The 23,162-nt window shown below is 41.2% G+C and overlaps 1 protein-coding gene across 1 annotated transcript in view; it reads right to left on the reverse strand.

The window, feature by feature from the left end:
* Positions 1 to 23,162, reverse strand: part of KIF5C (kinesin family member 5C) — an 85,842-nt gene that overhangs the window by 23,111 nt on the left and 39,569 nt on the right. The window contains exons 6-15 of the mRNA XM_054830474.1: positions 23,048 to 23,103; positions 22,090 to 22,177; positions 20,273 to 20,397; positions 18,390 to 18,494; positions 17,900 to 18,048; positions 13,381 to 13,529; positions 9,980 to 10,155; positions 7,785 to 7,853; positions 3,898 to 4,104; positions 2,740 to 2,886 (exon numbers count right to left, since the gene is read on the reverse strand). Coding sequence (XP_054686449.1) covers positions 2,740 to 2,886; positions 3,898 to 4,104; positions 7,785 to 7,853; positions 9,980 to 10,155; positions 13,381 to 13,529; positions 17,900 to 18,048; positions 18,390 to 18,494; positions 20,273 to 20,397; positions 22,090 to 22,177; positions 23,048 to 23,103 — 1,271 coding nt within the window. The remainder of the gene's footprint in view (positions 1 to 2,739; positions 2,887 to 3,897; positions 4,105 to 7,784; positions 7,854 to 9,979; positions 10,156 to 13,380; positions 13,530 to 17,899; positions 18,049 to 18,389; positions 18,495 to 20,272; positions 20,398 to 22,089; positions 22,178 to 23,047; positions 23,104 to 23,162) is intronic.

Below are 23,162 nucleotides of genomic sequence, written 5' to 3' on the forward strand. Positions count from 1 at the left end.
GCTAAAAGCTGAAGAGCATTTTCAAAGTACTCCTTAAAGAAGTCTCCTCTTGAAGTGTTGTGCTTCTTCAATAAGGAGCTGTAACACAGACATGGGTCTGGAAATCTCACCTGGCAAGACAAAAGTAATCTCTCTCATCCCTAAATATTAGTATCATTTTACTTATATATCATTTCCTTCCCTGGTTGAACGTGTTGCCTTTTATTTGCAAGTCTCTCCATGATTTTTCTTCAAGTACTAAATTCATGTAACCTACTGACGAGCTGTGAAGGTTCTCCTTGAGCGAGCAGATGGCTAGCGACTTCATCTGCTTTTCAGCTTTTTCCCAGGACCGCCAAGGGGAAGGTAACACGCGCTGTACCTTCTCCCAAGGGCCTAAAAAATGCGACTGCTTCCAAAACCCTCAGTCTGGTCTGAAATTAGACACACTTTGAGAAGCTGCTAATTGCCAACAAATTTGAAATCGTTCTTCTAAAACCTTCTCAATCTGGCCTTACTTACACTGTCAGCTGTCCTGTAAAATGCTGACATCTTAGTTACTATAAACATTTGTATCAAACAGCCTCCAACCTCCATTTTCAAAGATTTCCTCGTACAGTTCCTATTACAACGGCCACCAGAGGTTGCTGTAACATCTAGCAAAGGCTGGTCTTGTGGTCCTGGCATCTGCATAACCACATCAGACAACAGGGATCCTATCCTCTGCAGTAAGAGTGGGCCGGAGCATCTGCTGATCTAAGGGGGCTTTAGCAGGATATCAGCAACTCTCAGAGTCATCTCAAAGCACTCCGGCCACGCACACTCACTTTTAGCTTTGAATGTTCAGGAAAGCTCATTGCTCAAAAACCAAGAAGTGAATTAAAAGCAAGAAAGGGGAGTGTGGTGCAAGGAAGTTGCATACATCTTGAAAATTAATTTCTTATCCAGTTTTAGCAATTGCTCTTTTGCACGTGGTTTTAAATGGACAGATGACATTAGCATCACCAGGAAGATGTTCCAGGCCATGGAAAGTTTCCATCAGAGATGTGCCATTTAGCAATGACCTAAAATATCTTCTCTGAGGCTTAGCATTTTGCTCCTCTACAACAGGAAAAGATGACAAAGTGAGCAGCTACCTCCTTTACCGTGTCTGTAAACCCAAGAGCCAGACAGAAGGCAAATTTCAAAGCAAAGCTGGCCAAAATTTGCATCATCTCCAGGCACGTTCAGATACCAAGGTTTCTGCTGCTTCAACCACCTTCACTGCCGTTCCTACCTTCCCACCTCAGAGAAAAATGATCCTCTGCAATTTTTCCTCTGTAACGGTCATTAGTCAATACACAAAAGTTAAACTGGTCCTACCATCATGTAAATATTTATGTGGTATCTAGCATAAATTTACCAATGCTGGAAATCAGTACTTTTAAAGCATCTTGTGTTCAGAAACACACATCAAAATGTGAGCTCTTCGATGAAGCCAGCCACTGTCGAACGGTAGCAAACAACAGAGTGCAGAAAACACAATTTCCGTGCGGATCTCGTCATTCAGGTGCCCTGGGCAGCCGTCAGTACGGACCTCTGGCTGTGGGAACTGTTCGCCTGCTGCCACACAACAGTTTTAGGACAAACTTCAAACAAAAAGGTAGCCACCCAGAAGCCAAATCCCACCAATAAAGATTCTTCAGATTCTGGGACTATCGAGTCATGCCAGCTAATGAAGGAATGGGGCTACGTGTGTCTTGTTTTGGGGGGGGAACGTGGTCGTCCCCTATTAATAAATGCATCAGCACACAGATGGGCTGCGTTAGTCTGGCCCCAAACACTGAGCTGGGAATAAAGGTGTGTCCTGGTTTCGGCAGGGATAGAGTTAATTTTCTTTCTGACAGCTGGTTAGTGCTGTGGCTTGGTTTTAGGATGAGAACAATGTCGGTAACACACTGCTGGTTTCAATTGTTGCCAAGCAGTCAAGGACTTTGCAGCTCCTCACCCTCACCCTGCCCTGCTAAGGCGAAGGTGGGGGGCACCCAGAAGCTGGGAGGGGACCCGGCCACGACAGCTGACCCAAACTGGCCAAAGGGGTATTCCATACCATACGACATCATGTCCCGTTTATAACTGGGGGGTGGGCTGAGAGGCGTGTAACTGGGGGCCTGGCACGCTAGCTGGGCTCTTGCGCGGTGGTGTCGGAGTGATGGCGTTTGTCTTCCCAAGCGACACGTGCCGGAGCCCGGCTCTCTGGGGATGGCTGAGCACCTGCCTGCCATGGGAGGTGGGAATGAACTCCTTCTCTTGCTTCACTTGTGCCTGTGGGCTGGGAGGCTGGGCAGCTGGGGGTCATGCGTAGCATTGACTTTGGGTGATGAGAAATTGTGCTGGTCATCACTTGTTTTGTATATTACTATTATTATTATTATTATACTTTTTGTGTTTGTCCTATTAAACTGTTTTTATCTCAACCCATGAGTTCTCTTACTCTTCCGATTCTCTTCCCCATCCCGTCGAGGGGGAGTGAGCGAGCGGCTGCATGGGCCTTAGTTGCCGGCCGGGGCTAAACCACGACAAGGTGGTAATTGCGTGCGCAGACGCTGACCATCGCTGACCCAGACAAAGATCTCCTCAGTGTGAAACACTGCTCCAGCCAGGATTCAAACAGCAGCGTCCTGGCAGAAGGACTGCTGTACCACACATATTCCACATCAAGTATTTTAATATTGCAGGAGGTATCGGGGGGGGAGGAAGCAATAAAGATAGCCAACTTACTGTTTTAACGTCGTTAGTACCAATGATTCCTCCAATCTCGCCCAGGTCCTTAAGCAGCAAGTTCAAGATTTCAGTCGCTCTCTTCTTCTGATGGTTACTGAGCTCCTGCAACTGGCCCAGCTCCCTCTGGGTCGCTGTCAGGGCACTCTGAAAAGGTTTAAAAGCAAAAGTTACCCTCTGCTCCGCGGATTGGTTATCGGTTCTTTTCTGATTATCTACGTTACGCCGTATTGTCTGGTAGTTCCCTGAACATGCCTATGGCTCAATGCACTGATGCTAGCAATTCCAGCGTGCCATAATCCGCTTTCACAACTCGCTTCCGAACAAGGCTACTTTAGATCTATTAAATGTAGTAAACCCTGTAAGAATCTCATTTGCATAATACATGTCAAAGAAGGTTAATCACAGAGAAACAGGTATAGAAGGATATAAAACTCCATTTTTTTTTTTCTAACAGATTTCATAGTAATCTGTTTCACTGAAGTGGATAACAAAGTCTTCCATGAAAACAGACCTGTTAACAACAGCTGCCTGAGTTTGTGTAAGGAATTAAGGAACAAAGATGCATTAAGCTAGGAAGCCAATCTTGATTTTTCTCACATCAGATTTTTTCCTTAAGATCAGTACACATCAGCTGAAAAAGCGGAATTTTTCCGATTCCTTTTCCTTGAGATCCCCCGACTCTGTACAAAATCCCTGCTCCACAGCGCTGAGTCCAGAAAAAACAAAAATGCTGCAATTTGCATAAAGCAGATTTTCACATCTTTCTTGGCATAATACAGTTTTTAAATAACCAAAACACAGAATGGCCAGTTCTCACATTCAGTTTAGCTGCCACTATGGTGTGCAAAATACAGAGGTTGCAACAGAGCCACAATCTGCCGTCAGCTTCCATAGAGCAGTTTCTGAATTCTCTTAATTTTATCGTTTAAAAAAGACAGAGAAAAGACAGTAGCACTGCTGAATATGGATCTTTTAACAGCTTCCCTGCTACTCCAATTTTTAAACTACATAATAACCTACTTGGCAGCAGTATCTGAAAGATGCCTGAGATGGCATAGGGTAGCCGTTATCTGGGAACCCCCATGGAAATCTCGCGGGGCGGTGCGGAGGTAGGGGGCAGGGAGGGAACCAGCTCTATAAACAGCTTGCTCTTACACTCTTCTGTGCCAGCTCGTCAGCCAGCTGCTCGTTGGCTCTTGTTTTGTCCTCCACTTCTTGGGATTTCTGGTCATAATTGACAGCTAATTCTTCCAGGGCTTGAAGGACCTCTTTCACTTCATCTTTGGCTGCTTCGTTCTCAATCTGAAGACGGGTCAGCTCCTCCTGAATCTTCTCATAATCTCTCCTAGTGGAGGCCAAAAGCTGGAAACCAGATATCACAGAAGCGTTAAGTCACCCAAGAACTCATTCAAAAGCCAACACTGAAAAGAGCAAAACCAAAGAGAGAGAGAAAGCATGAGCACGCAAGCGTGTGTGCAAGAAAAAGAATGCAGGAGAGAAGAAATCCTGCTACTCTACCAGAAACAGCATCAGTTGCAGCACATTTGAAGGAAGCAAAAAAGGCTCTGAACTCAATGGAAAGAAAAATCTTAATCAAATCCTACTAGGACACAACATGGAGGCAGAGAAACTTATTTTAAACAGTATCATAGCTCCAAATAAATTTTCTGCCCTCAATCCAAAGCTGCAGCTAGGACCAAAAAAATACCACAAAAAGTAAAATGTTTAAACACAGAATCACAGCTTTGAAGTGAACCGAGTAAAAGGGCTCTCTGAGGCAGTCTCAAAGACCTTGTGGCGTTAGAGGAATATTTTGATAAGCAAACCTATGATGATAATCCTTAGTTATCATCTGAAGCATGATGCTGAAGACAGATTAGCTGCTCATATTTGCTGAGGCAAAACATTAATCAAAGAAGAAAATACAGGCTTCACACATACTAGTGACTATTTCCAATTTGTAAAACTTACTAAATTTACTCTTTGCATGCTACTAAGAGAGATGCCGAGGTTTCGGTGACAGTGCTGACTGTAAGGGGTCACTTGCACGGTCATCTCCCTTACCCTTGCACCACTCTGTCTTCATTCAGATGTTAAAGTCTCAAATGCAGGTATCAGGTTCTTAGCACTAAACCAGATTCAACAGCAGTCATATACTGCAGAAGGATGTGAAAATAAATAAAAGTGCCACCTAACATTTATTACTAATATTGTACTTTTGGGAACCAAAATTGGGACTTAACATTGCATAAAAACATAAAACAGAGAACAGTAACACATAAAACTTAGTGCCTGAGATGCAAGAAGGCATTCACGCTCGCAGGTCATCCTAACAGCAAAGATTGGCCACTCATTCACAAGACTCACTTATTTCCAAGCCTTCCAATGTATGGATTAGCGGAATGTTGCTGCACTGCAGCTCTCTCGGGCAGCAGAACAAAACCTGCACTACCGAAGCGTGCTGGTGGACTTCTCCTGACCTGCCCCAGCTGCCCACTGCTCTCCACTCCCAGACCATGAAGAAGTTGAGTGAGACCCCAAGCTAAACAGAAACATCTCTCTAAAACGGACCACCTAAAAGGAGAAATGTCAGAGAAGACACTGCTTTTTTTGGCTCTGAGTGCTAATGGAAAATAGGAAACCAAGCAGGCAGCTTCAGACGCTGGCACGTGCCCAAAGTGGCGAAGAGAGGATTCAGATGTAAGGGAAATTTATCTCACTGGTGATGCTGCAGCCTCAGAAGTGCACTCACGTTACGGAAAAACCCACTGAATTGCCAAAGCCAGATGGCATGTAAATATTTAAACAACAAAATAGCTTCAAATAATCTTTCTACTAAACACAGATGGAACTATTATTTACATTTACTTAAGAAATTTTCTGCGTGAATATTACTGTGACTTCAAGTAAAGGGAAGTGTTATATATCACCTAGAGCATAAACACAGCTCCCCAGAAGATTCTTCTTGATATAATGTGGAAAGAGATACCAAGATTTTAAAAAGCTATTAATAACGCATTGTACCGATCAGTGGTAAACAAAGGGAAGGAGACGACGGCTGCAGCACTTTGGGGATCTGTTCACAGCACGTGAGACGCAAGGCTGGAAGATTCAGAATCCCCCCCAAAACACACACGCAAAGAAACAGCCAGCGGTGAAAAGGTACCAAAAGATACCAGTGTCGGCACAACGCCAGCTGTGGCAGGCCTTAGATTTATAATTAACCTGCTAGCTTAATCAAGCAGAAAAAAGTATTCTGGTTAATTAGGGGGAAGCAGAGTGAGGCAGCTGCTCTGCAGCACATATATCATGGAGCTAATCACAGCTCTAAGAGAGAACGGGTACATCGCTCCCGCAGCACAGGTGAAGCTTACACGTGGAAGACAAAACCTTGAAAAATTAATTCAGTTCCCTTCAAGAACAAAAATATCGCTTTAGCTTTCAAAGGTAAGAGATGGACAAAATTCTCAGATGGACCAGCTAAACCTTCTGAACGAGCGGTGCAACGTCAGCTGCAAAGACTTCAGTAAGACAGCAGAGCAGGAATGGAGCATGTGCAAAAAGGGGAAAAAGTGGTCTGTAAGGATTGGAAGCCACTGAAAACTTGATTCATCTTCCAGGTGTAATATTGAGTATGGAACACAAAGAAGGTGAGGAATAAGTACAGCGTGCTCCCAAATATCTAACAAAGAAAGGAATGCACATCACCCAAAAAATAAGACACAAGAAAAACCATGAGGGGAAAATAAGCTTTAGATGAGAACACTGATGTAAAAAAGATGGGAGAAGTGAGATCGCATACATAATGCACATCAGAAAATAACGTTGCTAAGAATGCATGAAATTCTGTTACATTTGTATAGCCACGGACATGGGTGGGATGCAATATAGGGCAATCAAAAGGAAGTTGTGGCAAGTGGATGAAGAGCTTAATCCTGGAATAAAATCAAGGTGGTGGTTCCTGCAGTGAGGATAAGTCCCCAAAGGCAGCAGGTAAGTCATGAGCGATGAGTAACAGACATTTTCATATGTTGTTCTCTCCCTATTAAGGGGCTAAACATTGGAAACCCTTTCTGCGGGCTTGGATAAGGAGTGAGACATGGAGAGAATAATTTTTCAATTACAAGAGAGGTTTCACACCCAACAAAAGCAGCCAGCATAATGCTGTATTCCAACTGCAGTGGCTCAGGCAGCTGGGAGAGGCGCTCTCCAAGCGAATCACAGCAGCGTTCTGTGCAAAGGGAGACCAACACCGATGTCGGAACACTAATGATGGGTGAACTCCCACACCACATTTCTATTCTTGGTCTGAATGGTCCTTCTCCAGTTTCCCACGGTTCGAAAACCAGCATAGAACCATCTTCCGAGAAACAGCACAGCGACATTTGGGGAACTTGGTGTTATTGCCAGATTTTGCATCTTCAAAAGCTCTTGTAAACAAATGACAGGTAGGGAAACGACTGGACTATTAGTTCAGTGATCACATTCCCCATCTTAAAAACAACAATGTACTCATTTTACGGACAGAAATAACGAAATAAAAATATTTCAGGTGAGCAATCCAAGATTTTAAAGCAAAACTGTAGCAGCACCAATAATGAATTTTTCAGTCTCACAGATTTCCCTCAGTACTGCCTCTAATTGCCAAAATTATGAACACCAGTAATTAATTACCAGGAGTAATTTTTATACTGTCAGACTAGGAAATCTGTAACTACCTGCAGTCCATAGTGTCTGGACACCTGAAAGGATACGGACATATTGAAAAACATGTTTGAGGTGAGGCCACGCTCCTACCCTGGTGCCTCCAGCATCACCTCCCAGCAGCATGGTGTGCTGTCATGAGGAGCTACCGAGGCTTAATGCTTTGCTCAGGATATTACGGAATTTGAAGTTTAAACCTAGCTGTCACACAGCTTTCTCTTACCTATTGAATTTTAGCCAGTTAATATCAACAACAACTGTGACAGAATCACTAAACAAGGGGCTCATAAGTAAAATGTAAGGGGTTTTTTGTTTGTTTGTTTGTTTTTGCTTTTTACCTCCTCTTGATCCAGCATTTGTTGCTTTAGTTTTTCAGCCAACTGGCTCTGCTGGTTGATTTCATCATCCTGCAATGAAATAGGTTTGGAGATTTTTAGTTTCTTTTCACAGTTCTCGTTTGGTCACTTTTATTTCCCCTTTCTAGAAAAGAAGGAAGAATAAGGCCATAGCAAACCTTGTGCACGATTGAGGGGTGTGAGAGGAGAAAAAAATATACATACACAGAGCTCCTAGTAAAAGCAATGCCTACATACAGTTGTCTCTAGTATATATCTAAGCAGAGGTGTCTCTGATGGTAAAGACAACACTGATGTGGTCAGAGTTGCACCTTAGAACTTGCAGGAGACTTTGTCAACATCTGTGATGTTTTATAGGTGTACAAATACATACACACCCTCTCTGCCTCTCTTACTCTGCCCTCAAATTTCAGCTGAAGAGAGATCGTTAGAGACAGGTTTATTAACCGACTACAGTTTACAGCTAGCTCCGAACTGCATTAATGAAAGAGGAAGCTCAAACCACAACACAGAACTTGGACCCCTCAGCTGCAGGATTTGTATTTTCCTACTCCATCACAGCCCTTGAAGAAAACACTGCCAGGTAACGCACAGCCAGGCATCCAGTTGTCCTGGCATTTCAGCGGCCTTGTCAAGGCAGCATCCTCGTGGGTAGGAACTGATCCTAAATACAGAAGAGACAGGATGACGGCCTCCGCTGTACAAATCCTTCCTCCAAAACGCCCCAGGAGGCACACCAAGCACAGCCCCTGACCAAGTCCATCTCTGTCCTGGTGACGGATATCCTTCTCTAAAGGGACTCACCAAAGAGAAATTGTTGCTTTTTACCCTATCAGTCCATCGATATTCTGTGTTTCACTGACAAGTGTGCTAATACATTGATTTCTGATAGCAAATACAGCTATCAAGTAGAATATATCAAATCATTTGTTAATATTAAAATAGTACCAGATATAGCATAAAAGTGGTCTACACTGTGACAAGTTATAAGTGGCGATATTTTGGGGTTGTTTTGGGGATCCAAACCTCCTCATTTTCTATAGTACTGCAGTAGTGCACCAAATTATGCTTCCTGTGTTTTCCAGGGTAAAACTCAAACCTGCTGCCAGTTTCCTCAAGTACAGTTCAACCAGCTTTGCTACTTTTGATGAGGGAAAATGAAAGAATGACTGACTTTTTTTTTTCTTCTTCTAATCAATATGTAAAAACTAGAGACTGCTACCGGGAATGTATTCTCCACCACAGAAAAGCTGTAATTTCTAAAAGACTTTAACTGTTCTTTTGAACGCCATTAACATACTGCTCGGTGCGACCGGACTGTGCAGAGAGACCTCGCATACATCAGAGTTAAGGCTTAAACACAACTATCCACTCCCTCCCTCGGTATTCAGAAACAACCACACTTTAATATTAACATACGAGGAAACAATGGGCTTTTTTTGTGATATTTTCCTGCTAATTACAATTGAAAGTTAAAATCAGGTTTTGATTCATGGTTAAAGGTACCCTGAACACTTTTTCTAGATAGCCTTTTAAGCTGTTCTCGTCCATAATGGCCAATGGCTTTTGTATGCCTTTTTTCCCCCCACTTCTTATCTTCACGCAAGCCAAAGCTATTAATGGCAAGTGCTCAGTAAATGTACTGCTGATAGCTGTAAGTGCCAGCGATGTACTTCAAGCTGTGCAAATAAATAAAAAAGCCACTAGCACTCCAAGCAGTGTTCACAGCTGGAACAACATGAGCAAAAGAGACCCAAGGGATGGTTATCTATTTTCCTTAAAATTCTAGTACACAATAAATATGTAAGAAATATTAAGATACAGACTCCCTTTTTTTCTTTCTCCTGTGACTCCAAGATGACATTACAGTTTGCTGAGGGATTTTACAAAAACCACTGAAGAAAAGGAGTGCTGAAAAAAGTCTGGACTGAGCCTTTAAAACTAAAGGCAAACTTGGCTCCGATTTCGGGGAGAATGCCCCAAACACTCTCTGCCCAGGGAGCAGAGGCAGATAGCTGATGGGAAAGGACAAGACCTGGTTTTAACGCAGTGATAGTGTTTTGAATTTGGGACATTTTCCAGTTCGCGGTGCTCAAGAAATACAGAGACACCCCCACCCATTTCAGCTTAGTTTTCTATTTACACCCAGCGAATGGAGTCAACCCAAACGTTCACACCTTGTCGTCCAGCTGTCTGTAGAGACTGGCAATCTCCTCGTCATATTTCTGCTTCTCCTCTGTCGAGATGCTGGCAACAACTGGTGTGATGTTGTCAATAATCGGGGTGTTATCACAAGGCTCCAGGTTCTTCTGGTCCTTCGCGCTGATCTGTTCATCTTCAGGCACAGCTTCTCCTGTAGGCACATAATCAATCCCTGGTCATTACAATCCAAGAGACAGGGTAGCCCAAACCCACGGACGTCCCAGGATGGTCCTTCAGTGTTGCCAAGTGGGGCTCAGCGAAGGAAAGAAGGGCCGTATCCAGCTATGCAAGGCAGGCAACTGCCATGCATACCAGCGACAGGCCAAGCTGGGTGGAAAGATGGCCATCCTTGTCATGAAGATGACCTCCAGAGACAGAAACACAAACATGCAAGATGCAGCCACAATTCAAATGGCTGCCATCGAAAGCACTGAACTCCCGGCTCCCCTTTCACTCAAGCCCTCTATAGATGGGATTTAGCTCCATGGATTAACAGGAGGGAAAAAATTGGACTTTCAGCCTAAAGTCTACTGGCAATTAAATGTCTCTTCCTCTCCAGATTTCCAACTGCCTTATTAACTCTCCCTCCCCCATAATGAACTGCTAGAGCATCAGGACAAGAAGCAAGACAGCTGCATGTAAAACTATATTCACCTTCTGCCTTGTCACATCTAAAATTTACGCGCATACACCAATTTTCAGATGTTGCCTATGCATACCAGACAGGATGTTCTCCCTACACATTTTCTTTCAAAATCATTTTCTCCGAGGAATATTTTCTTCAGTAACGTTGGTGCATTGCAATTATGAGCCTGCTGCAGTTCAGTGAAGAGGGACAGGCAAGGCGCTCATGCCAGAAATTGAATCTACTCTCATTAGAGTCTGGTGAGAGTCTCTGCGAGCCGCTGAACGCTGCACGCGTTGCTCAAGGTGCAGGAAGGTTGCATCCAACCCTTCTGCACTAACAGGTTTTGTCCATTTCTATGAAAATCTACAATATTTTAGTCCCATGAAGCTTTGCTAGCCATTCCTCTTGCCAAAACAGTGTAGGCACTATTTATCTTACTGGCAGGGGAACAAGTAAACAGGAGAAATATATCAAAAAATAAAAAGGAGGGCTAAATCAGGCCCCAAAGCAAACCAAAACATGACATGGAAGAGCACGACCAACTAATGGAGAAGGTAATTTTTTCAAGCTTAAAGAATGAAAAAGAATAACCTTAAATCAAGCACCCTAACCTCTATACAAGTATTACACTCAAAATATTTTTGTCCTGTTGTTAATGGCTTGATGCCATTTTATATTATTAATGAGAAAATGTAAATCGATTTTTCATTGTTGCATTTCATTGGAGCAGACTAGGAAAGGTGGGCTCGGTCGGACCGCGGGACCTTGCACACGCGGCAATGCTCCTCAGACTGCAGAGAATCCATCAGGAGCCTCCCACAATGGATCTTTAGATTTTCATTTCATTGTGGTATTTCACTCAACTCAGAAGCTTTGTATGGCAGACTACCACAGGTGAAAGGAGGAGGGGAGCCTAAATTTGATAGCGATGCTTGGATGAGAACATCCTCCTACCTGTAAAACACAGACCAAATTGCGCACTTGGATACCAGGCTGCTGAAATCCTGCTTCAGTGAGAACCGGGCACACCCATTTTCTGCTACAATTTTATTTTGTGTATTATTTTCTAAATTTATAGAACAAGCTAACTGAGTGAGTATTTATGCATGTATCTCGCATTTCATATTCAAGATGCAATTTCTGTGACACTTCCATTTGTACAGAGCCTCCTTTGACAGAATATCCTCCCAAACAATGCTATTTCAGAAGGTCAGACAAGAAATCAATAGTATTTTGAATGCATTGAATGTATCGCTGGGTAACGCCAATGAGACAAGCAGGACAGAGGCGAGGAGGAGGTGTGCATATTTAGACAAAACAACAGAAACAGCACGTTATAAGGTTTGTTTACACGGCATATAAAAAGGACCTACACGGGGTTTGCTAAAAAAATGTTTTAGAATGGGAAGGAAATTAAAGTCGTCACATTTAGCAAACACAGAATGAAACACGCAGAACACAAGCGGGTTATAAATCCCCAGCACCCCTCAACGCCAACAGCAGAGCGACCGTCTCCATAGCAATTGCACTATGCTGATAAGGGAAATACTCCCTGTGCTGAAGTCTCCCGAGAAAGACGCGGAGCGCAATCATTAGGTAACGATCTCATCTGAAATGCAAGTAAACAGCACAGGGAGCTGAAAGAGGAAACAATTTTTTGCACCCATAAAGGTCAGGTATTATCTTTTAAGTAGTGATTTCACTCAGGATGTTCAAAACCAGACTTGTGCATGACTCTGCATGACAAATTGTGACTAATAATTAAATCACAGATTTGTTCTCGCTTTAGATACTTCACCTTCGCAAGCGTTACATACTACTGAGCTGCTAGACGCATCAACACGTAGGACCTGGATGACAAGCAATTCAGAACATAAAAACAACTCCAAAGAAGCAGCATTGTACTGTTGGGGGGTTGTTGGGATTTCAGGGTGCAAGGGTGTGCAGGGTTGGTTGGGTTGGGTTTGGGGGTTCTTTGTTTGCTTCTTGGGGGGGTTGGTTTGGGGTCTGGTTTTTTTTGTTTGTTTTGGCTTTTTTTTTTTTAACACGTGGAATAAAAATGAAAAGCAAGGATGGTTTGCTAAAATTATTTGTCAATGTTCCAGATTAAGTAAAAATTCTTTAACTGGTATGTATATGCATAGAATATTCTGCCTCCACTGCCAACCTGCACTTGATCTTACTACCTACCCTGAACAGCAATTCCCTATGTTTCTAAACAGAAAATTAGCTGTTCTCAACATAAATTTCACTTAGAAGCCACAGAAGGGGACAAGTGGTGATTATTCTCATCAGACAACACTCCTAATCATTGTACTAAAGGACTAATTATTCTAATGTTAAACTCAATTATAAAAAATCCTCCCAAGATCTAGTTACCTTAAAGCATAACAGAACTGATTCTCATGTCTGAGGAGAAGAGTTCCTTTTTAAAATATCAACATAATGACATTTTACCCTTTCTTTATTAATATGACTAACATTATCAGAAATTACCGATGCCTGTCTGTATTGTCTACAACTGCTATCATGCCAGTTTGGGCATTTAAAATGGTACCTTCGGTAAATGGCAGCTGCTGGTTTCCCTGGTTTTTGCTTCTTCACTTTTCTATTATTATTATAAAGTGTGAGCTACAACTCTGAATGGTGAGCTTAGAATTAGTATGACTTTTGATTGAAGGCAACATTTAAATATACGTAACTCCAGAATGCAGAGACATGTACCCATTCCCATTTTCTGGTACATACCATTTCTCCACCTGTTCAGTTCCAGCTCTAGATGCTGGATGACATTCTTTAGACTCTTGTTTTTGTCTTTCTCCTTCTCGTACTTTTTTTTCCACTCCTCCGCGGTCAGCTCCAGATTCACAGAGACCGTGTTCTTAATCGTCTTAGCTCTGCGCAACAAAACCAGGCATCAGTCGCTCTGCAACTTTTATCTCAATACACCAGTAAGGATTCAGAAATTTTCCCGTAACACAAGGGGATACCACTGAACATTTGCAATTTATTTTCTAAAGCGCAATGCCACAATTCCGTTTTCTCTCAAATCTTCACCGGCATTACTACCTGGAAGCCTTGATAGAAATTTTTCTGTATCAAAATCCAGCAGCAAGTTGACTAGCTAGGCATGGATCTGCCTCTTCAGATTCCTCCAAAAAGAGAAGGTCTGGAAACTGTTCTTAGATAAGACAAAACCAAGTCCTGTCATTGCCGCTCTGCCAGGTAACCTGTCACCTCGCAGCTTCTCCTGGCCTGGGACCCACCACAGAGGACCCCACACCAGCCTCTGACCATGGGCTCACCCCATCTCTTAACAACCATCCCTGAAACTCCACCAACAAAACTATTTCAAGCATCACAGCATGAAGGATGTCAACAGAGTGAAGCAGAGATATGGAAACTTATCCTTCCTGAAAGCCAAAGAGTGCTTTCAGATCTATTTTTGGGGGTGGGAGGAAGGGAAAGAGGAGAACCGCTGGTCACCACCGGGTAACTGGGTTACTGCTGGGCTGCAGAAGGCGCTCAGTGGGAAGAGAGCCCGAAATCATGCCTGTGCCGCTGCAGGCAGGCTCAGGACTTACTGCCTCTCTAGGCAAAAATATCACAAAATTTAAACCCTTCTAACAACAACCACCACCACTTTAGTACTGTGAAAGCGCTTAGCTCCAGCTGAACCTAAACAATTGCTCTAGAAAATGCAAAGTGAGCAGAAAAAAATGCACAGCACCTACTCTAGCAAATCCACATGTAAAAAGAAAAAGCAAACAAATCAGTATGAATTAAGAAAGCTTCAGATCTTTGCGCTTTGCTGCTCAGACACCGAGTCCCTCCAAATGACTCTGGTGTCACTGAATAAAAGAGAGGCTATGGAAAGGAACAACAGACAAACCTCCTACCGGTCTGTAAAGCGTAGGCTGAAACGTCAATGCAAGAAACTACGCCTAGGAACGGGCTACAGATACACGAGCTAACTCTCCTGTGGGGACAACATGTGATCTTAATTATTTTCTTTGCAGCTCCACTTGCTGATTCTAAAGCATCCTTTAAATGTGGCCAGTCACTAAAAATCCTGAAACTTTGTTTTGTCAGAAAGAAAACACTCCCTGGGTTTTCTGTGCCTCATATTCCAAACTGCGCTCCAGTGATTTGCACTATGTGGCAAACAGGAGTATTATTACCTTAGAAACATTTTAAAATATCCCTGTACTTTTAAAATATGCAGACGCCTAATGGTTAGCTTTTACGTATTGTCTCTGCCAAAAGCATGGCTCAAGTTTCCACTCATTTAACTGCGCTAGGGGAAAAAACGCCACACCACAAAGTTTATTGACTGCGTTACCCTAATGATGGATGAAGTACTTACAAGCAACTAAAATGAAAAACAATATCAAAACACAAGAAAAGATGGAGCAGAAAGAGAAAAATCGGACTCACTACTGACAGAGGAGCGTGTGCACGTGTTGATTAGTGTGAGCGGGCCTCTGAAGATGAATTTTACCCTAACGCTTACTTTAATGGTGATATAATTCTTTCTTGCTAGGAAAGATGGAGGAACCAGTAATCACCATGACTCATGTACCTTCCCTTTAATGTTATTCAGGCCCTTAGTACTGTCACATCAGAAAAATGAAACACCACAACCGACGAGTCTGTAAAAGAAACCACTTCCCGTAGACAGCAATATTCCGATCCAAAATGCTGACAAGTAACACTATGTGTGCATAGTGTGGGTGCTGCTCTGCAGGTCCAGTACATCACCAGTCCTCCTACTTGTATTTCCTTTCTCACAATTGAATGTTCTCCACGAGGAACTCCCATTTCAGCCCAATTCTATAGCTCTTAAGCAAACAAAAAAACCCCAGTAAACCCAAACCAAGCACTTTCACAAAGTATTTAGCTATTTTCTTTCAGCTGACATCCTAGTCCTGAGTAAGGAATATCTTAAAAATGTTCCTCTTCCTAGAAAAGTGTTAGCCACGTCACATCACTCCATGCTCTGCTAGCCAAGACGTGCAGAGTCGGTTTGAAAACTACTTCGCTCCAGACAGAAAGGCAAGTTTTATCGATTACTAAAAGAGAAATGAAACCAAGAGAAATGTAAACTGAAATAACATGAAAACTGGACTACTTCTACACACTCTTCCTCAAGTACCCAAGGATACTTGTCCCCGCCCGCAGCAGGGGGGTTGGAACTAGCTGATCTTTGAGGTCCCTTCCAACCCAAACCATTCTATGATTCTATGATACAGCTTCCCAGACCTGGAGCACTGTTACACATTACAAAGCAAAAGCAAACCCTTTTTAATCCAGATTAAAAAAAAATTAAATATTTTTTTAAACAGCTGCACTACCTTTTAATCCCCTTAATCTGAACTATTACATTTTCCTCCTTACATTTCTTTTTACTTCAAACCATCCCTGCAGACAGAGTTCAGCGTAACAGCAAGCAGACTGAAACCTAACACAGTACTTAGTCATCTATTTAAAATTAAATGCCCCTATGGCTGCGCTACTGCCCTGCAGCCTTATCCAGAATGAATTAGCAGGAATTTTGGGACTGCTCTTCTGTTCTACAGAGGTGCAAGATTCGCACTTGTCTGAAATCACCTGCAGTCAGAAAATTGGACATGGGGAGTTTGAAACTGTGAAGCAACAAAACATTTAAACTTTTACCATCAAGAAAAACTGTGCAACTCATTATACTTCAGAATTGTTAATCCTCTTTATTAAATTACTGCATCTTAATATTTGCATTTACTCAAAATTTCTGTAAATATAATCCCACAATATATGGGATTCCAGTAGAAGCTTAATCTTCAATAACTTATGTTCATCATACAACAATGAATTAAAACTGCACAGCAACCCTTAACCCGATTATAAGTTAACGACCACTTCCTCCCTTTATAGTCCTTTTCCATAAAAAGTTACTGCAGCAACCTGTGAAGTTCCCTTTGGGGAGTTTTTCCCTGCACACTGTTGTTTGAGGGAGTAGCTCAGAGGAAGGACACACCATAGGAAGCAGACATGAGAGGAACTGGTGCTTTTTGCAGCTACCTGGCTTTGCAGCACGTGGGTCCCTCCCCACCTTCCACAAACCCCAGCAGCAGAGGACAAGGACAAGTTAAATCTGGTTCTGCGATGCAGGTGGGGGAGCGTGCTGCAGAACTGTCCTCCAGCCCTAACCTGCAGCTCTCCGTTAGAGGCACTGCACCCAACCGCAGCTGGTTGTCCTGCACTCTTACGTACTCGTGCATGAACACGCTAAAGGGATCATCTCCCCTCCTGAAAGCCTACGGGGCAATGAATTAATAGAAGATTGTCAGATTAATCTTTCCAATATAAAATGCTCCTTAACAGTGTGGGCTTTGATGCAAAACTTATGCATGGTGGAAAACAACCCATTTTTAAACAAATTCATTTATTGTACAAACTGTTAAATAAAATCTATTTCAAACAATCATAACTTGCGAGCATTTTTTCTTTCTGCTATCACGCAACTAAAACATGAGTAATTTTCCAAAGTATCAGAGTTCTCCTCAATTACAACAAAAACGGTAATTATGTAATGAACTTGACCTATTTTTGCAAACTTTCCAAATGTATTTCATATGACTATTGCCAACAAACACATATGGAAGAGAAATTTTCTTTCTGAATACTTCCACACTTATTTTATCCTTGCTTGTTTCTGAGGACTTGTTCCTAAATCGTTAAGATTCTTCAAACATAAAAACGTCCATGAGCTATCACAGTAATCTATTGAAGTTGTCGATACTACACGGAGTCCACATTCTTCATTCTTCTTAACAGTTATAAAATATTTTTTTGCAACCATGACAATAATCCCTGAGATGCCATTCAAGGAGCAGACACATCTTAAAAGCATCAAGAGCAGTATCAGATAAAGCAAAACTGAACATTTTCCACCAAGTTAGCCAACAGAAAACTGCCCAATACCATTATCTTCCCCATAAAATTTCAAAGAACTACGATAATGCGTTGTACTTTCTGCAGGAAAAATTACCAGAGCTTCTAAGTAGTGCAGCTGCTGGCCAACATTAACATTTATTTTTCTGGTACCGTAGGGAACGAAGAGACAAGTTTTCTCAACTTCTCCAGCACTATTTTTGAATGACTCCAGAAACCATAACCTCCACATTTTAGAATGCCTACTCATCTCGCTCCCCTCAGCACTGCTGGCTCGGAACACATCGAAGAGCCTGAGTAAGTGTCATCCAGCCTGATCCTGAGTAGGACTCACCGCTGTCCAAACATCAGGGTCGACTTTGTTTCTGCTTCATTGAACACAGAAGGAGAACAGCATATCACGATGGTGGTTCTGCAGTTCCCACCAAGGGAATCCTGAAGTATTCGGGTCATTTTGCTGTCTCGGTATGGAACATGGGTTTTCTAATCAAAATAGAAATAAGACACAAGAACAATTTTTTAAAATAACGATATCGCAATGAGAGAGAACATGAGTCGACAATGACAGGTTTAATGGATTTGAAGTGTACAATCCTGAAGAGTAATTGTTTTGATTGTGCTACGATTGGATAGTCACTCAAGTGAAATCACTGAGAATTAGTTTCTTATCTTTAGTAGAATAGCAAAAGTGTCACCAGTTTGTTGTGGGAAAGCTAATACGTTCTTCTTTCTGAATTGAAATGTTAGCTATTTTTTAGTGTGCATGGCAAAGAAACAGATAGATAGAAAGCCATTCTTCAACAACACAAGACAGGATTACTTACAGTTCCTTCTGCCAAGGCAGATATCACATTGCCTAAAGCAGACAAAGACTTATTGATATTTTTAGCTTCATCAAGAACAGCGCCCTCCGCTCCCGTTTTGCTGACCTACCAAAGAGAGCAGGCAACAGTCAGGCTCAGCTACCAGCAAGCGCCTGTACAAATACAGCTACAATGCAGACACCACAACTGTTAAAGATGCTCTTGGAAGAAAAACAAAACAAGCTGATCTTCAGTATGAAGGAGGAGAATTTTATATGCCCTTTTTTGTTAGCGGAAGCCTGTAATAATTCCACCTTTCTTCCAGTGTAACAGCAAGTTGACCCTTACTTTGTTCAGGGAAAAACTGGTAAGTCCGTGCTCTCCTGAGGGACACTTGGGGATCACTTCCAAGACCAGACTGCCCATACAGATAGGGAACACCACAGGGATATTCTCAGGGCACACTCAGGGGCACAGCATATGCCACCAAATGAGTATCTTGGCTTTGTATTTTGCTTGCATGGGCTGAGAATATCAGGACAGAAAAAGCATGATCTCGCTCATCCTGAACGTCAGGTTTACTCATCCACAAACTGGATCCCACGGTGGCCCAGTCAAGAAACTTGGTGGCCTGGGACCAGCACTTCTTCAGACAGCAACACAGTTTTTTAGTCTTTTCTCAGAAAAGTAGGATAAAGCCATTTATTTTTCTCTACATTAAAACTACAGTATCTGTACTTTCCTCTAAAAATGGCACATGACATAAAAGGAAACATAATTGTATGTTTTTCAGAAGACAATCTACCAAGGAAACCCTTATTTCAGCTTTTCTGTACAATGTCCAAACAAACATAATGACCCACGAAAGTGCAGTTTTCAGAGGAGAGCAGAGCCTGACTAGGCACTTATTTTCTAAACACCACTAAGAATTTTTAATTTCACTTTTAGTATTATATGCAATACTAGAAATGAACATGATTAATTACCCTGGTGAATGGTTTCAGCACTGTACCAATGGGTTATCAACTAGTGTGTCCCAATGAGCAATCTGAAAGCTGCCTGACCTATCAAACAAAATCTTTTATTTTACTTCTCATTTTCAGTAAGATATAGAAATCTATGACCACAATGAGAGACAATTCATCATGAGTAATTATTTTGACATGGACAGTAGTTACCAAGGATCCAGTTGGAATAAAGAATTCCATAGCGCTGCAAAATGACGAGGTTTATAATGTATTTCTTTTACGGTTGAACAATTTTGAATGCTCCAGAAGACGTTAGAATGAGAACTGGGAAACAACGACATTTTCCCACTGCGGTACTGTTCTAGACCGTTACTCTTTTGGTAAACAGACACAAGTTCTTTTCTGGGTAGTATTTTTCTCTATTGGAAAGCAGAAATAGTCACCACAACCAAGAGAGTCATTCTGAGAGCTTCAAATAGATTTCAGCTGTATCACTGCATTAACTGCTGTTATTTCGTTATCTAATATGTGAAATAATTACAGAAAATCTAGAAATAGGACATGTCTGAATATAACCAAATGAAAATATCAGGCTAATTTTACAACCGCATAAAACTACATGACTTTATTCAAATACTCATAACTAAATGTGAAGCTACATAAAAGTAGACTGGTTCAATTCCCTTCATTATAAATGAAGATATATTGCAGAGGTTTGGGGGCTTGCATTTTGTACCAATAAACGGTTCCGATCTGTTCCTTTTCTCCATCCCACATTAAAAAAAAAAATTGCCATACTAAAGATAACACGAGATAAGACTTCTGTAAAACTTCTGTAACTATACCTAGCCTAATTTTGCACTGACACACATTCACCTCATCAGTTTAGAGATCCCACCAGTATCATTAAACAATTCAGGAAAAAGGGAAGATTACCTTCTCGCTCCCAGCCAGGTCTACCAGGTAAAGCTTTCCACTGAGTTTCTTCTCAGTTTCCACATTCTCTTGTTTAATATTAATGAGGAAGATGCTGTGGCTCCTAGAGCTGTGTTCATTCATATCTGCAATCACATTAGAACAGTTTTGTTTAAATGACTTTATAACCTGACATGAAATTTTATTTCATCAGAATTCAAATTCAAAAGTACGAGGTGATTTACTGAGAGCCCAGAGCACTGGAGTGACAGCAGTGTCTGTGCCAAGAGCTGCAAATAAAGCTCATGGACTACAGAATGAACTCCTACTTTCTCCCAACATCACCAAATTAACCAGATTCATGATAAATAACAGCCTTAGAAAAAAAGATTTTTTTTCCTTCTTCTTTCTTTTTTGAAAGGTTTTTTTTCCCCTTGAGGCAATAAAATTTGACCAGAAATGGTACAATATAACAAAAAAATATTCATAGCATAAGAATAATAAAATAACATTACACAGATACAGTAAGAAATAAAGGTTCTATCCTTTTATGCTTCTTCATGAGTGTAGACAGCTCACACAGAAAACTGCTGTGATAGAACAGACACTATTTAGACATAGAACTACAAGGAGGATGTATGTTCAGCATCCTGGACAGAGGAATAATTTTCAGCTGAGCAAGAGAATTTAAAGAGAAGTAACAATAATGGCAATAAAAAGAAGTTGAGCAGGTCTCAGTGCAATTAGGTGAGGAGATCTCCTAACATTTTAGCTAAAGTTTTCATCAAAACCACACTACTTAAACTCAAATTTCAGAGTGATTTTTATTGCTTATGTAGTTAAAAATCCCCCTTCACCCAGGCAGCAGATAAAACCCAGGCAGTCACAGTTTCAGCTTCCGCTATTCTAAGTTTGATTGTAACCATGTTATGCTTGAAGTTTCATAAAGTAGCCAAAAAAAAAAAAAAAAATCAGCAAACCACTTTCTCATCTGTTTTCTCTATTTTCTCTACTACCATAAACCCCACTCCCACCTTTCTCCCATTCACAGCAATGTTTATATTTATCTGAACTCCCTTTTTCTCCTCCATCTCCAAACTCATTTTTTTCAATAACACTTTAAAATTTGTTTCTCACCACTTCAGTCTAGGTAAAATTCATTCTCTGTCGACTTGTGTCGGAACTTTTTTGCGTGCACCAAGTGCAACAGGTAGTACCGTAACAAAAGGTGTATTTGGATATTTTTTGTTAAAGAGAATAGCAGAAACAACAGGAGGAAACATTACTCGGAGAAAAAAGTGAATACATTTTATTAGTATGATGAGAAAGGCATGGGAAAGCTAAAGCAATATCGTATTTATCAAAACAAGAAGGTAGAGACATGGAAGAGAAAGAAGGCATCCAATTGCTTCATAAAAAATAAAATAAAATTAAAATAAAATTAAAATAAAAAATAAATTAGACCAAAACCCCACCCTACCACCAAGATTTGAGTTACAAGCTGAGGTTCTGCCAAGCTCACTGCTTGGATCAAAGACATCTTACAGTATAAATTGGGAAACAATACAAATTTTGACATTTTATATAACAACGCTATATAATGCCATATATTAAATTCAGGGGTTCTCAAAGCTGAAACAGTCAATAAATGTTTCTGTATGCAGTGAAGCGGTAAAAAAAGTACACTCTATTAATTTTAAAGCGTTATCATTTGTGCATCATTACATCGTTCACATAAGTAACTCAAAGTACTTTGTGACCACGCAGAATCAATACATCATTAGGACGCTACAACCACCCACACTTTATAGCCAGAAAAGCCTCCACACAATACTCACTTGTAACGGCTACATGGCGGTTAGCTTTCCCTTCATCAATGACATCCAAAACTTCTTCAGGACTAGATACAAATCTTTCTGTACAACCCTAGAAACATGCAAGTTGAATACAGAAAATTTAGGAAGTGTCCTAGTACTCCAAATGCCATCAGGAAGAATACTTAGCACTGATGAACAAAATAATTAGAAGAACCATCAATATCCAACATGATCACCAGCGAGGCAATGGACCAAAACGTGCCGTTGTATGACTTTCAGGAGTCATCCATGGGATAACTTGACAGACAATTAAAGACTCGATCAAATCCAAACATGCAGCAGAAAAGAGTTTCTGTGTGTAGAACACATGGAGCGACATGGCGTCTATTCCTGTTACTAATTTCGGTCAGATTACGTACCCAAATTAGTTTTTCTCTCTCAAACTACAAGACAACATGCATGGTCCTTGTTCTCTGCCTTAATGCAATACTACTGGCGGAATTATTTTATCAATTTTTTTTGCCTTCCCCAGGATGAGAATAAACAGAACAATAGTATATTATTAAGGCTTACATATGTTCATACCAAGCATATTACTTTTAAGTGAGGGCCCAGGAAGTCATAAAACAAATTCCTAACCCAACAAATCTGTTCTAAAATATTGTGAGATTACAGCGTCTATGCAACAAAATATTAAAGAACAAAATTTTTCGAGATGTTCTCTGTCATATACTTAAAATCTAACACCATACTAACAAAATGTAAATGTTTAAAGTCAGGAAAATAAAGCAAACATGATTCAAGCCCACTAATATTTCAGGAAACTGTTTAAATCCAGGGACCCATACTACTTGAACATCCAAGACCTTGAACATGAGTTGAATCGTTTCAGCAAACACACTGGGATACAAATGGAAATGTGCAAATAAATGCATACGTGAGAAAGAATGAAAAACTGAGCACCAAATTTTCCTCATACCTTAACATACGGGACTCTGTTTTTATCTTCATGTACAGCGAGGTTTGTCTTTGACACTAGGAGAAAAGATGGAGATCATTAGGAATATTCCACAGGTAATAATGTGGCAACTATA

The sequence above is a fragment of the Grus americana genome, chromosome 6 (genome assembly GCF_028858705.1).
Source record: "Grus americana isolate bGruAme1 chromosome 6, bGruAme1.mat, whole genome shotgun sequence".
In the NCBI taxonomy this organism is placed as follows: Eukaryota; Metazoa; Chordata; class Aves; order Gruiformes; family Gruidae; genus Grus; species Grus americana.